The sequence below is a fragment of the Hoplias malabaricus genome, chromosome 8 (genome assembly GCF_029633855.1).
Source record: "Hoplias malabaricus isolate fHopMal1 chromosome 8, fHopMal1.hap1, whole genome shotgun sequence".
Classification (NCBI taxonomy): Eukaryota; Metazoa; Chordata; class Actinopteri; order Characiformes; family Erythrinidae; genus Hoplias; species Hoplias malabaricus.
Window position 1 is genome coordinate 26,867,840 of NC_089807.1, and position 14,630 is coordinate 26,882,469.

Below are 14,630 nucleotides of genomic sequence, written 5' to 3' on the forward strand. Positions count from 1 at the left end.
GCCAGCACTCCAAGCAGCTACTGTGCTTTTCAGAGCCAACTCAACAGCCTGAAATGTTCAATACTTCTAATCAAAATGTTGGGTGGAAACATCTTTGATTTCTTTATATCAGTATAGGACAGACAGAGATGAATAATATATATATTATTTCTCCCAATTTAGCCATGTTCAAATTTATGCTATCATGCGGAGAGGTGATGGCAATCAAACATTTCTTGCCATGTCACAAAACAGCTTAACACACTTGGAGAATAATAACTGCTGAATCTGTTACATCATTTTACATCTGTGGGACAGCACTACACACAGACGCCTATGCCATCATCAGGGATCATAGAAATGTATGTATGTTACAGGTCAACCTTTCATACAAAGCACTTTGTGGCATAATTTTAAGATACTAATTGGAGGTAAACCTTTTAAATTATTTTTGGTCTTCTCAAAGTGTAAATAATATAGGAGACATGTGGCAGTAGTGGTTTGCAATCATTTCATGAGCTTCAGGTGCTAGTTAATCTTCCAGCTTCATCTTATTTTGTTTACTAACAACTTTGTTCTGCACTCCAAGCCTATGAAGTTCCATGGGACAATGACCCCAAAACTCATCTTTTGATGGACTGGATAAACTCGGGGAATAATCTTTGAGGAAGGGTTTTATTTATATATAATGGTAGACCATCATATTAAACCACTGACTGTTGAACAACTTTGGGACAGAGAGCTTTCTTCTACTGGCCCCTTTTTTGATTGGGAAATTATATGGTCCAATTTAAGCCTAACCTCTACAAATCTCGCTCGTAGGCTTATTCAATACAAAATAATTCACAGGGCTTATGCAACACCATATAGGACATATCAGATGAAATTTATTTTTAGTTATGGTTGCAAAATTTGTCATTCAGCACCTGGTACTTTTATTCATAAGTTTTGGGAATGCCCCAAAGTAGCAAAATTATGGTCTTCTGCAGTAGGCATATTGTCCAATCTGCTGGATCTCATCATTCTGCTTTTGCCACACTTATGTCTCCTAAATGATGACTCAACATTTCAGTTTACTTTGATTAAGCAAAGGATGTTATTGGCAGGTTTTACAGCTATTAAGAAAACCATTATACAACTCTGGGTTACCCCTCAATTTTCAGTTATGAATTTTTGGACCTCTAGTTTTTAAAATATGGGATACCTAATAGTTGGAATGGAATACCTAACAGTTAAACTTAAAGCACAATCATCAACAATTGGTAATTGGGAGAATTTGTATGATTCAAGATATTGTTTTCAGTTAAATTGATTTTTTTTATTGCATCTCTTTTAGTGAATGTCTTTTCAATGTATGTATCTGTCTTGCATTCCCTTCCCCTTCCCAGTTGTTAAGTGTGTGGAAAAGAATAAAAAGTTGATCACAAAAAAAAAAAAAAAAAAAAAAAAAAAAACATTCATAGGGATGTTTATCCAGACAGGGATTAATTCTAGTTGGGGATTACACAGCATTTTGAATTGTGATATTTTTTAGGGATACAGTCCAGGACTAAACTTAATCCCTTTCTGGGAAACCAGCCCATAATCCAACAACCAGGCCAGTAATTAAATTATTCCAACACTCTCATATTCTTGATATAAATATATACTACACAAACATTACAGGAAATGTTTGAGGAATGAAAGAAGAATTGGGAAAGAGCTTTAGATGTGATAAAATCAGTGTCCTCTAGGACCTGCAGGATCAGTGGGCTTGTATTCCAATACCAATTTACTTGCATCGCTCCTAATTCAGCATCATTGATTGCAGTTATGACACAGCAGTAACAATGCTCTGTCCAGACAGCGGAATCCTGATAAAAACATGATATTAAATTGTGGCTGTACAATGACTTTATACAAGGCCGTTAATTGACTCATCTGATTTCAAAACTATCCACATGAATGTGGCAGCTTTCATTTTCACTTGGTTTGAAAAGATTTCAGTCCTTTGCCAGGGATGATCACAACATTCCACACTAAAACATGTATGATGCAACTCAAGGAAACCCCCCCCATTTTCTTCACTTCACTTCTTTGTTTTACAACCCTGTGGCATGTGCATTTGTTGACACCATGGAGCTCTTTAAGGCAGGAATGTCACAGAGGTTACTGAGCAGCAGTATGAGATGTTAACAAGGAGTGATACAGTGATTAATAACACAGAGGGAGCAGGCTGAGATAAGCCACCCTCTCATCCGGAGGGACCTCAGATGGAGCAGAAAAAAAAACCCTAGACATCTCACAATCTCATTTTAATTGGTTCAAATTTCAGATAATTGCCCAACCAGCTAGACAATATTGTTTTTTTTTTTTTGTCTGAATTTACTGTTGTGGCGTACACATACACTGAATATATAATACACCAATTGCCATCTTAGTCCTCTCTAGTATCAGAAAATAGCTGACCAAAGGTTTTCTTCTAAAATTAAGAGTACTAATAGGATGTTTTCCTGCTTCTACACACTAGATGATGAAAATTTTAGGTGAAGATTTGACAACCTTCTGGCATGAGAGCATTGGTAAAATCAAGTCAAAATGTTGAACGATTAATTCTGAATCACAACAAAACTCCATCTAATGCCAAAAATACTCCTAGAACAAAACCCCCCAGCCCAATGCTTTAATACACCATTTCTTCACACCTGGTATGGGTCATGGTGACCTTAAGCTAATTTGTAGCTACTCCGGATTTCAGTCTAATTCTGCTTATTTTTGCTTGATAATATTCTCAGTTTATACACTGATCAACCTTAACATTATGTCCATCCCCTTGTTTCCACATTCACTGTCCATACTCTGAGGTCCACTGACCAAACAGGAGCACTTTGTAGTTTTTATAATTACAGACTATAGTCCATTTGTTACTCTGTATACTATAATTTCCCCCCTTCGACCCTGTTCTTCGATGATCAGGACCCCTGCAGGACAACCACAGAGCAGGTATGATTTGGGTGGAGGATCATTCTTAGTGACACTGACGTTGTGGTGGTTTGTTAATGTGTGTCGTGCTATTATGAGTGGATCAGACACAGCAGTGTTGTTTGACTTTTTGAACGCTGTGAGCACTGAGAATGAGCCTCCACCCAAATCATACCTTCTCTCTGATCGTCCTGACCATTGAAGACCAGGGTGAAAAAGGGCAAACAATGTATCTTACAACAGATGGACTCCAGTCTGTAATTGCAAGGTGCTCCTGTGAACTGTGGAGCTGAGAGTATGGACAGGGAGTGGAGAAACTAGGAGGTGGTCAAATGTTAGGGTTGATCAGTGCACAATTAGTCAGTTTCACTCCATGAAACTAATAAATCTGTGTAATAAATCTTCAGTGTTATGTGTGTTTCTACATATATAACACCAAATCAGAAAAAGCTGGGGCAATATGAAAAATGCAAAAATAATTTACATAATTATTTAGATTTTTACCTCATTATTATTATTATTTTTTTAAGATTTTTGTAATGCACATGGATTGCTCTCATCCTTATTTTGTTTTAGAATAAGTTGCAGGCCTGAAATGCAGGAATTGCTATATATATATATATTACCAAATGAAATAATGTTGACAAAGACAAAACATGCAATATTTTGGGTTGACACTGCCTGCAATGAAAATTTTTTTTAAAACATTTAAGTACAGCAAGAAACACAGCATATATCTTTATTTGCATTTCCCATACTGTGCCAGCTTTGTCTGATTTGGGAATGTAGATTAAATTAGGTTAGAAAAAACATTAAAAAAAAAAATTGTGTATACATGGATTTTGTAATCATAATTGTATGCATGTATTGCATGTATGCAAGAGAGGTCCCACTAGTATGGTGTGAATAGAACCTCCAATTGCAAAATGGTTAGTTTGCAGAAGACGGTTTTATTGTGTACTCTTGTTTATAATTAATACTTGACTAATTTTATCTATACCACTGTGCCATTACCATTTATTAAGGAGTGAATAATGCTGTTTCAAAAAGGCTTAATTTTAATTAAGTGTATACCTGAAAGAAGGAACTTTCACACAGTATATCGTGGCAGATGTCCAGGTGGCCCTGCAGGGTATTCTGGGAACTTTCTGACTGAGGCTGACTCTCAGGAGTGGGCACACTCAGCTGCCTAGCCTTGGCAAAAGACTGCAGATAATGCGCTGCCACTGTCCAGAACTGCAGGTCTGACTCATCGCCGAACAAACTGAGAAGAACAAAATATGCTGTGGTTTACTTCAAGTACAGGGATGTTAACAAGTGGTGTACAAGTGGCAATTTGCTGATATGTCAGAAACTGCTGTTATCTGAAAAATACAGGTGTGCTGAGTGCAATACTATTTCAGATTAATTTGCCATGTGACATGTAATATCTTATACACTAAAGTTCGTCCTTGAAATATTCCCAGCCTAAAGGTCTATAGCAATAAAACAGCATTAAACAGTTGATAATATATTACAATTTTATATTATTATAACCATTTATTTATTTCAGACAAATCAATGAAGAATAGTGACTCAGGCATGTTATTTTCTTTGTAATACATGGGCAAGATGACTACTGCTTCATTAAAAGATGATTTAAAAAAAAGATAGCATAAGTTACAGTATCATCATTTTATTAATTATATCTTTAGGGCTTCAAACAGCTCCAGGGTCCTGGAATTGGTCTTTGATTGCCTATTCAAGTGTGTACTCTGGTGTTGTCTGTAAGACGCTATGACAGACTGGAGCCCTATCTGAGGTGTGTTCCAGCCTTGTGTCCAGTAATTCAGGGTAGGCTCCTGACTCACAGTGAGCCTGAGCATGTGAATCAATCATTCAGTGCCGTCATAGCGAGAAACGGTACAGAAGATTGTTTCTTCTAAAAGTGATCACGCTGCACAACTCCTCTTCCCTGTGCCGGTATGATATTATTGTTTACTGAACCACTACTGGCTCACTGAGCATCATCTCGTCATATCATTATGCACTGTTATGCATTTACAACATTGTTTACAATGCACAGTCACTTTTTCTATGGCTTGTTCTATTCAAAGTTCTTAGTTTGCAGAATAGTGTTATATTTATATTCTAGGTTAATTTGGCAATTGATTATTCAGTGCATGTAACTTGGTGATATTGGATAAGTTTACAGTGCACAGTCTACACTCCATTTTATTCTTACAGTTTACAATGTACTGGCACCTGCTTAATATTTATGCACCCTACTGTACACTGACATTTACTTTTAATCTACATGTTATTTTTAGTTATTGTATATTACTGTAAACATTTTTAGTTATATTGTAGTTAAATTCATTGCACTTAGTTTCATTGTAGACTTGCAATCCATTTCACTCACCGTGATACAAGGAGACAGCGCTGAAGCAGACTGAGTTCTGGGTCTTGAAGTACACTTTTGACATCACTGAAAAAGAAAGATGAAAAATAATTTTGAGGATGTATCAAACTTATTTATATTATTAATAATAACAGAAAAACTAGAACATAAAATATTACAATGATAATAATTATAATATACAGGTGCTGGTCATAAAATTAGAGTGTCAAGGAAAAGTTGATTTATTTCAGCAATTCCATTCGAAAGGTGAAACTTGTATATTATACTCATTCATTACACACAGACTGATATATTTCAAGTGTTTATTAATTATAATCTGATGATTATAACTAACAACTAATGAAATCCCCAAATTCAGCATCTCAGAAAGTTAGAATATTGTGAGAAGATTCAATATTGAAGACACCTGGTGCCACACTCTAGCCAATCAACTCAAAACACCTGCAAAGGCCTTTAAATTGTCTCTCGGTCTAGTTCTGTATGCTACACAATCATGGGGAAGACTGCTGACTTGACAGTTGTCCAAAAGATGACCACTGATACCTTACACAAAAGCAGGGCAAGACACAAAAGGTCATTGCTAAAGAAGCTTGCTGTTCACAGAGCTCTGTGTCCAAAAGTGTACAAGCAATAGGAATAACAGCACCCTGGAGAGGACTGTGAAACAAAACCCATTCAAAAATGTGGGGGAGATTCGCAAAGACTGCAGCTGGACGTATGCAAAACATGGGTTTCAGCTGTCGCATTCCTTGTGTCAAGCCACCCTTAAACAAGAGACATCGTCAGAAGCATCTTGCTTCCAAAAACACTCGACTGTTGCTGAGTGTTCCAAAGTTATGTTCTCTGACTAAAGTAAATTTTGCATTTCCTTTGGAAATCAATGTCCCAGAGTCTGGAGGAATAGAGGAAAGGCAAATAATCCATGTTGTTTGAGGTCCAGTGTAAAGTTTCCACAGTCAGTGATGGTTTAGGGTGCCATGTCATCTGCCGGTGTCGGTCCACTGTGTTTTCTAAGGTCCAAGGTCAACACAGCCATCAACCAGGAAGTTTTAGAGCACTCCATTCTTCCTGCTGCTGACAAACTTCATGGAGACGCAGATTTCATTTTCCAACAAGACTTGGCACCTGCACACCTTGCCAAAGTTACCAGTACCTGGTTTAGGTACGTCTTTATTCTGTTCAGGGTTATGATGGGTCTGGAGCCTACTTGGAAGCATGGGTTGCAAGGCAGAGATCCACCAGTCCATCACAGGGCACCACCCACTCTCACATTCAGTCACACACTCAGACCTCTGGACACTTTTGAATAGCCAATCCATCTACCAACATGTGTTTTAGTCTATGGAAGGGAAACCCGGAGGAAACACATGCACACACTGGGAGAACACAAGAAGCTCATCACAAAACCCTGGAGCTGTGTGTGAATATGACTACCACCACCATGTTACACCATGATGCCCCTATAGCTAATTACTACCCTAAAAACACACAACAGTTGTAAACTTCAGTATAAACATTAGTAGCATTGCTAAGTGAGTAAGCAGTGTCTCAAATAATCATATATAAACATTAATGTACTCTTAGTCTGTAATTAATTAACTCTAAATGTAAAAAAAGCCCTAACATAAAATTGGTTATGATTACTATCACTAAGTAAAAATTTAAAAAGACACTGCTCAACCATTTAGTAAAACATATTACTGTCTTAATTATCAATAATTAAATTGACATTATTATGGTTGTGCATTGCACAATATGTTGTTCTATTTAGCCAGTTTCTTCTTCCACTTCCTTGTTTTTATTATTTAGCCAATATATTGTCTGGTTACCTACTCCTAATGATGATGTGGGCTTGTATACAACTTTTGGATATGCACACTCGTTTGCCTGCTACAGAAGCTCCAGCCACGAAATTTCACATGGTTGGACCAGGTTGAGCGGGTCAGCACATGGTTTTTGAAAATGTTCTTGTGTGTTTAACCTTTGATATCACACACAATTCTGGCTCAAACTACACAATATTTGCACCAAATCCCCAGAACGTCCTTGTCGCAAAGATGGCTTTTGTTACGCAATTTTGGAAATTTTTCTTGGCTACAAGCATTTGTTTGCAAGGTGTACACTCCCATAGGTATGCACTAAAATGTGCTCTCAGTGCAGGAGCTCTTCCATGTGTGTGTGTGTGAGAGAGAGAGGGAGTGGGAGAGAGGGAGAGAAATATATTGAGGGAAAATATATTTACACTATTTTTAAGGTTTTAATGTTTATTTAAAGTTGTAATATTTTAACGTGGAGGCCTATATAAGATAATTTTTTAATGTGGAATTTTTTTTAAATGTGGCGATCAAAATATATTAGCAGGTATCTTAATGTGGTGTTTTTTTTGTTTTTGTTTTGTTTTTTTGTTGCTGTGTTTTGGATTTCCAATGTATTCTGTCCATGGGTGGGTACTCCCTTAACAACTGACTAGCAACAACTTAGCCATCAACACCTGTACCATAGCAACACCTCAGCAATGGCCTCGCAGGAAGTGGGAATGGTACTATTTAGCTGCACAACCATCTTGCGTTTCCTCCCTGGAAACACAGACCTGTAGTTGTAAATTGTTACCCAACATATTTTTATTTGCTACATTTTTAATACAATAAAGCTTATCAAACCAAAGCCAACAGAGGGTAAAGGACCCCACTGCTGAACCCCAAACTTTAAATATGAGAGCGTTCATTGGGTCAAGATTTGTGGAATGCCTTTCTCCTATTATCTTATTGTAAAAATATCTGCATGAATTAAGATGTGCTTCAAGTAAATTAGATATATAAAGGCAAACTCATGGACACTTGTTTTGTTTCCTTTGAGTCAGATGCAGAACGTTCATACATCACTTAAAGGTGTAAAATCTGAAATTATATCTCCACAACTTTGATGAATAGGGGCTACTATGTATGACATCAGCTTGCATTTGTACTTCTCAGTTGTCATCACTAATGTTGAAACCCAGATTACATTCTACATGTTATACAAATGAGTGTTTAAAATCAACTGAAGTGAAATGATACATTCTGACATTCAGGCTGTATTTATAGACCTGCTACAAACAGGAAAAACAACCTGGGCTTAATGCATTGCTCTGCTTTGTGTGATGCAGAGGAGAGGCCGAGCTGGCTCCTTTTGATGGTGGACTATAGACCATTACTCACTTAGACAGAGAGTTCAGTTGCTCCTGAACCAAGCCTTTGATTTCATCCTTCTCATGGTAGTCCCTGAAATATACAGAAAACAGACAGACAATTTTAGTAAGTTCAGTAACACAAGGGTCTTTTAGGTCTTGTAAGAATGTGCTGCAAATGGATAGTATGACATGAATTTGTTGGAGAATTCCTTTTTAGAACAAACCTGAAATGTTTGCATCGGCTAAAGGCTACTGACTAGTTTTCTATTTGTGTTTATTCATAAGGGTACATGATGTCCACATATGGCTGTTTTATAATCTTTTCTTATTTTATTTTATTTATTTTTTTTTAGTTGACTAAAGCAGATTTTAGGACAACTGACACTTTTTGGAATAGGCCTCTATACACATTTACATAAGCCAGGAGTGCCCAGCTCGTTGATCGCTCTGGGAATTTTGTGCCTCATAAAAAAAAGCCCAAATATCAGTCCACACTCATTGCTGATTACTTAGAAGCCCAACTGACATTTGATCCAGAAAAATGAAACAAATTAAAATAAAATATATTCTTGAAAATTGGTTCAGTAAAATAAAAATAATTAAATGAAAACGGCAACACTTGAATTTATAACACTTTATTCTGAACCCAAATTTAGCTACTTGGACCAGAGCCCCTGTATCATGTATCAATGAGGAGGGGGCCCAACAGCACCATATTTGGACTATGAAGGTAGGCTGAAATACTGTTATTGTTGAAATGTGCATGCTGCTAGAACACCCTTTATAAAAAAAAAAAAAACATGTGAATCAGTCTTTTTTCCACATGAACATAATTATGTCCAAATATCAGTCCATACTCACCAATGATTACTGATGCCAGCTTAGTAACTAGTCCAGTGAAACCAAACAAATGAAAGTCCGCCCCATTGACCCTGTGGTCACAGTGCTACATGCCCACGCCACCCATAAATTTTAAAGGTAGATCACAATGACTTATCCCCTAGAAAAGGTGGCTCTCAAGCCAAAAATGTGTGGGCACCACTGATGTAGGTTTATGCCAGTTTCTGAACCCATAAAGCTCACAGCAATTCAATCTCCACAGACACTGGTAGTAGAATGGGTCATGCATTTAAAGCAGTGTGACTGTAAACCTTGCTTTTTTATATCATATCACATTTGCCATATGCTAGTTTGTGACATTTCTGCTCTGCTACATCTGCCCCAGTCAGCAGTAAGAACTGTTATTGTGAAATGTAGGTGTCTAGAAGCAACAACAGTTCAGGCAGAAAGAAGCAGAAACTCAGAGAGCAGGGCCACCAAGTAAATATCACCAATCCACTGTTAGATCCCTCATTACAGAACTTCCAAACTGCCTCAGGAATCAACATCAGCACAAGAACGTTGTCAAGAGCTGTGAAAAATGAGTGGAGGCTGTTACAGTGGCAAAAAAGGAACAAAGTTGATATTAATATGCATGGTTTTAGAATGGACTCAATTAGCATTTTCAGCCTAAATGGAATTGCCCAGAACACTCTGAAGCAAAAAAAAAATAATAATAATTCAGTCTATTAATCATAAACAGTACAATCTGCAGTAAGTTGTTCAATTGTATAATTGCATTGAACACAGTGTTCATACATGGTCAATATGCTATTTCTCAAGTGCAGTGAACAACTAATTAATGTCACCTCAAAGCCATTTCGTAACTACTGGCAGCATTGCCTGTGTGAAAGCAAATACAAATGTTCACTGTCAGTGGTAATACTGAGCAGAATATGTTGCCAATAACTAATCGAGTTATCAGTCAATGCCTTGTAAAAGACTGCTTGGCACTATTCTTTGGAAATGTCCTTTATTACAGAAGACCAGAAATACCTTGTAACAAATATATCCAGGATTTTCTTTCCACAACACTTAAACTGAGCTGATAGAATGATAAAAGTGAGCTTGAAATGCATAACCTGGAAGCAGACCAAACTTTTAAGGAGTTGGAAACACTGACAAGTGAAAAGGACAGCAGAACCTAAAGAATTTAAGTTCACAGGATGGATTAAAAAAAGTAATTTAAAAAGTAAAAATGTCATCTGGGAAAAGAACTGAAGTTTTTCCCCATTAGTTTTAATGAAAGTAAGAACTCAGTTTCACTAATAATTCTTCTTCACTTTATACAATTTATCATACTGACACCTATTGGCCTATGTTAAACATGGCCTCTCTGTTATAAGAGAGGCCATATTATTAAATAACACATAATAATTTTCATACATTTTATTATTCATTAATTAATTCATTTATTCATTCATTCATTCATTATCTGTAACCGCTTATCCAGTTCAGGGTTACAGTGAGTTCAGAGCCTACCTGGAATCATTGGGCGCAAGGCAGGAATACACCCTGAAGGGGGCGCCAGTCCTTCACAGGTTAACACACACAGTCACAGTCACTCACATCTATGGACATTTTTGAGTTGCTCAAAGTAAGAATTTTTGTCATTTTATTAACTGTGATTGTATCTTTGTACCAACTGTATGCTACAAAATCTTACATACTTTTAAAGAAATAAAAATGTTGTTTACCACTAAACTAAGGCCATCTCATGATCAGTATTCATACATTTTATATGAAGTAGAAAAAAATATTTAATATAATTTCAGACAAGATCTTATTGTGGTATGGTCTTATACCATAATTAGTCATGCAAATTATAAAATTAAAAAAGTGCTTTGCATTACTTGTTCCAGATCATCTCACAATGTCAATTTATGGGTCAGACACTAAATCAAAACCTTTTCACAGAAAGCATTAGAAATATAAAAATGAATGTAGTGCAGTATAAAAATATTTTAACACTCACAGTTGACAGATGTCCATAGTAAAGGTTCCAGACCAGGGCTGCAGCAGAAGGAAGGATTTTAGAGTGAGAGCAGCACGGGGGAGAAGAAGATAAGGACACCACACTGGATCTGTTTTTTGTACAGAGACAAAGTTAGAGAAACACACAGATTAATATTATTACCATGCATTAGTATATTTAAAGGAGTCATTTTTACCATTAAAAATTAGCAACAATGCACAAGGGCTTTTCTTTCATAGTATCTTCTAATAAATCCTCCACTAAGACAGCAAAGCAGCAGGTTCTATTCAGTGAACCTACAACAAACACACTTCTTCCTGTTGGATATGGACTTAAAAATACACATACCCGTGAGGTCCTGCTCATCCATCCTATAACTAGCAGACTTCATGGCCATCTCGAGCACTCGTACACAGCCGTCGTCTGAGGCCAGCACCACTTTGTCGGAGGTGCACCAGTCAATGTCCAGAATACGGTAACTCACATTCCGGCCCACTCTGATACTGCTCACCATCTGGACCTGCAGGAAAACATGAGTGTGTAAGGATAATGATTGCCTGAGTTTATTCTTAAACAAAGAAAAAAAAAGTCCATTTGTGTTCCCTAAAGATAAATTACACTCTCTTCTCCAGAAGAAGAAGTTAATATTTGTAAGATTTCATTATAAAACTGTGTAAAATATAAAGAACAGTCCTGAAAATTAAATTGTTTTTCTAAAATCAACACAACTTTAAAATCTACAATTATGTTAGTTATTTTCCCTAATGAAAGTTACAGAATATGTACCCTCACAGGGACCACCACAGTGACATTTTGACAGTGTATAATAGGGCTCACACCCTAGCTCTGGTGCCTGCCAAATGCTGTGGATGTAACTGTAATCTAATGTAATCAATGACAGTTATGTACAGAATGTAAGCAGACTCTACATTATAAATTGAAAGCATAAGTCATATATGCTTAGAAAATCACCTCATTATCATGAGTATTTTCATAAAGTATCAACAAATGTTAAGTGAGAAAATATGAAAGACTGCCTTTAATATATTTAGTTTCAGTTGAATGTGATTCAGGTATTAATACTTCAGGAGAGATATGTGAGGAGATATAGGATAATCCACTTTCATTAGAAAGGAAAAAATGATATGAATGATGAGAAAAGTCCATCTCAAGAAGCATTGAAACATTTTGTAAAATGCAATAAAAAACAGAATCTGTGATATTTTTTAAACTCTTGTGAAGATGTATTTGACTGACGAACATACATTGAAAAGATCTCCAATGATTTTGTTGTTTTAAATGCAATTAAAATTTGATGCTTGCAACACACTCCAAAAAAGCTAGGACAGGAGCAAAATAAAAGTGAAAAGGCAATAGAAAATTAATTTTACATTGTTTTGGAGCACTACAATATAAGTAGGTGAATATAAAGCGTATAAAACAGTGCCCATCAAAGAGTTTTCACAACTAAAATATGTTGCTAATTACTTTATGCCAAACTCCATGAGATAATTTTCTGATAGCTTTAACTTAATATGTTTCAATGCAAGACTGCATGGTATTCACATATCTTATAATCTGTACTTATTGTGAATGCTTATTTTGAAATGATTTAGGAGAAAAATCAGTCTATGTTGGTTAAGGCTGGACATGAATGTTGAATGAGCATGACCTTCAAGCCCTCAGATGGCATTGCAAAAGAAACTGTCATGATATCATCAGTGCATCAGTGACCACAGCATTGATGAGAAATTTCCAATGATGTGGATTTGCACTAATATGTTCATGGTTATTTCACCAGTACAATGCAAGGCTCATTCTTCTGCCTGAGTTACAAAGACATGGCTTTGTGTGTGTGTTTAACTGACATATCTACAGTCTGTATCTGTCTCCTATGGGAGACCTGGAAGAGGAGAATGAGGCAACAGTAAATGTGAACTGTTGAGCAATTGGAAATGGGAATGGGTAAGAATTCCATCATAATACATTTCCTTTTCAATGGCAATAAATCCTACGGGGCAGCATGGTGGCACAACAGGTAGTGTCACAGTCGCACACCTGGAGGTTGTAGGTTCGAGTCCCACTCCGGGTGACTGTCTGTGAGGAGTTTGGTGTGTTTTACCCACGTCCGTGTGGGTTTCCTCCGGGTGCTCCGGTTTCCTCCCACGGTCCAAAATCACGTTGGTAGGCGGATTGGTGACTTAAAAGTATATGTAGGTGTGAGTGAATGTGCGTTTGTGTGTGTCACCCTGTGAAGGATTGGCGAGCCCTCCAGGGTGTGTTGCAGCATTGTGATCAGTGATTCTGGGGAGCCTCCAGAGCCGCTGTGACCCTAAGCTGTATAAGCAGTTACAGACAATGAATGAATGAATGAAAGAATGAATGAAAAAATCTCTCTCTCTGTTTGTGTATGTGTGCTAGATGTTGTCTTGTGAGTATTTATGTGTTTCCACTTGCTCTTTTTGAAGCTGTGTGTATGTATGTGTGTGTACACGTGTGCGTGTGATTATGAAAGACAACAATATCCTGTCAGTGTCCTTTACACGATATATCTATGCAGAGCAACATGCTCTGAGCCATTTTTTATACAATCCAGACAAAATAAGTCTAGTATATTGTTCTAGTTAAACCATTTCCTTTACTGGCTATATTTTCCTATTGTGGCTAAGTAGAGTTGACATCATACACTGTCAATGTCAAATGAGACAGAGACATTTAAAAAGATGATCTGTAACTGTATACTTATGTAATAACCTATAAGTTAGAGAGACTACATAAAGTGGCAAAATTTAGCTCAATACTATTCCATGTGCTAGTCTCAGCCACAGATACTTTCACTGTTACTGTCAGTGCACTAACGTGGCTTCACTCTCATGATTCTGCCAGCTTCAGACTTGGCTCTCTGTACATCTATGTTTTGTACTGGCTCTTACTGGTACAAATGCCAAAATAGCAGACTTATTATTGGTCCTTTTGCGTGTCAGTCAAATTTCTTTCCTGAAGTAGTAGGCAGTTCTTGGCCACTTTGAGTGGCGAAAGGCACCAAACGCTCCCTGTAGAGTCTCTCTGGCAGTGCGAGACTCTCCCTGGCAATGTGAGACTACCTGTTAGCTGACACAACAGAATACGCATTTGAATACACACCCACACCCACACCCACACCTACAAACAAAGACAGACACACCTACCTATGACTGACCTACTTGATGTAGTAAACTCAACAAAAAAAATAGAGATACATGTTTTTCTTTGGAGAGTGACAATAT

At 37.0% G+C, this 14,630-nt stretch overlaps 1 protein-coding gene across 1 annotated transcript in view; it reads right to left on the bottom strand.

Annotated features, from left to right (window-relative positions):
- Window positions 1-14,630, bottom strand: part of wdr11 (WD repeat domain 11) — a 131,766-nt gene that overhangs the window by 27,593 nt on the left and 89,543 nt on the right. The window contains exons 19-23 of the mRNA XM_066678724.1: window positions 11,713-11,884; window positions 11,365-11,473; window positions 8,539-8,601; window positions 5,342-5,407; window positions 4,015-4,204 (exon numbers count right to left, since the gene is read on the bottom strand). Coding sequence (XP_066534821.1) covers window positions 4,015-4,204; window positions 5,342-5,407; window positions 8,539-8,601; window positions 11,365-11,473; window positions 11,713-11,884 — 600 coding nt within the window. The remainder of the gene's footprint in view (window positions 1-4,014; window positions 4,205-5,341; window positions 5,408-8,538; window positions 8,602-11,364; window positions 11,474-11,712; window positions 11,885-14,630) is intronic.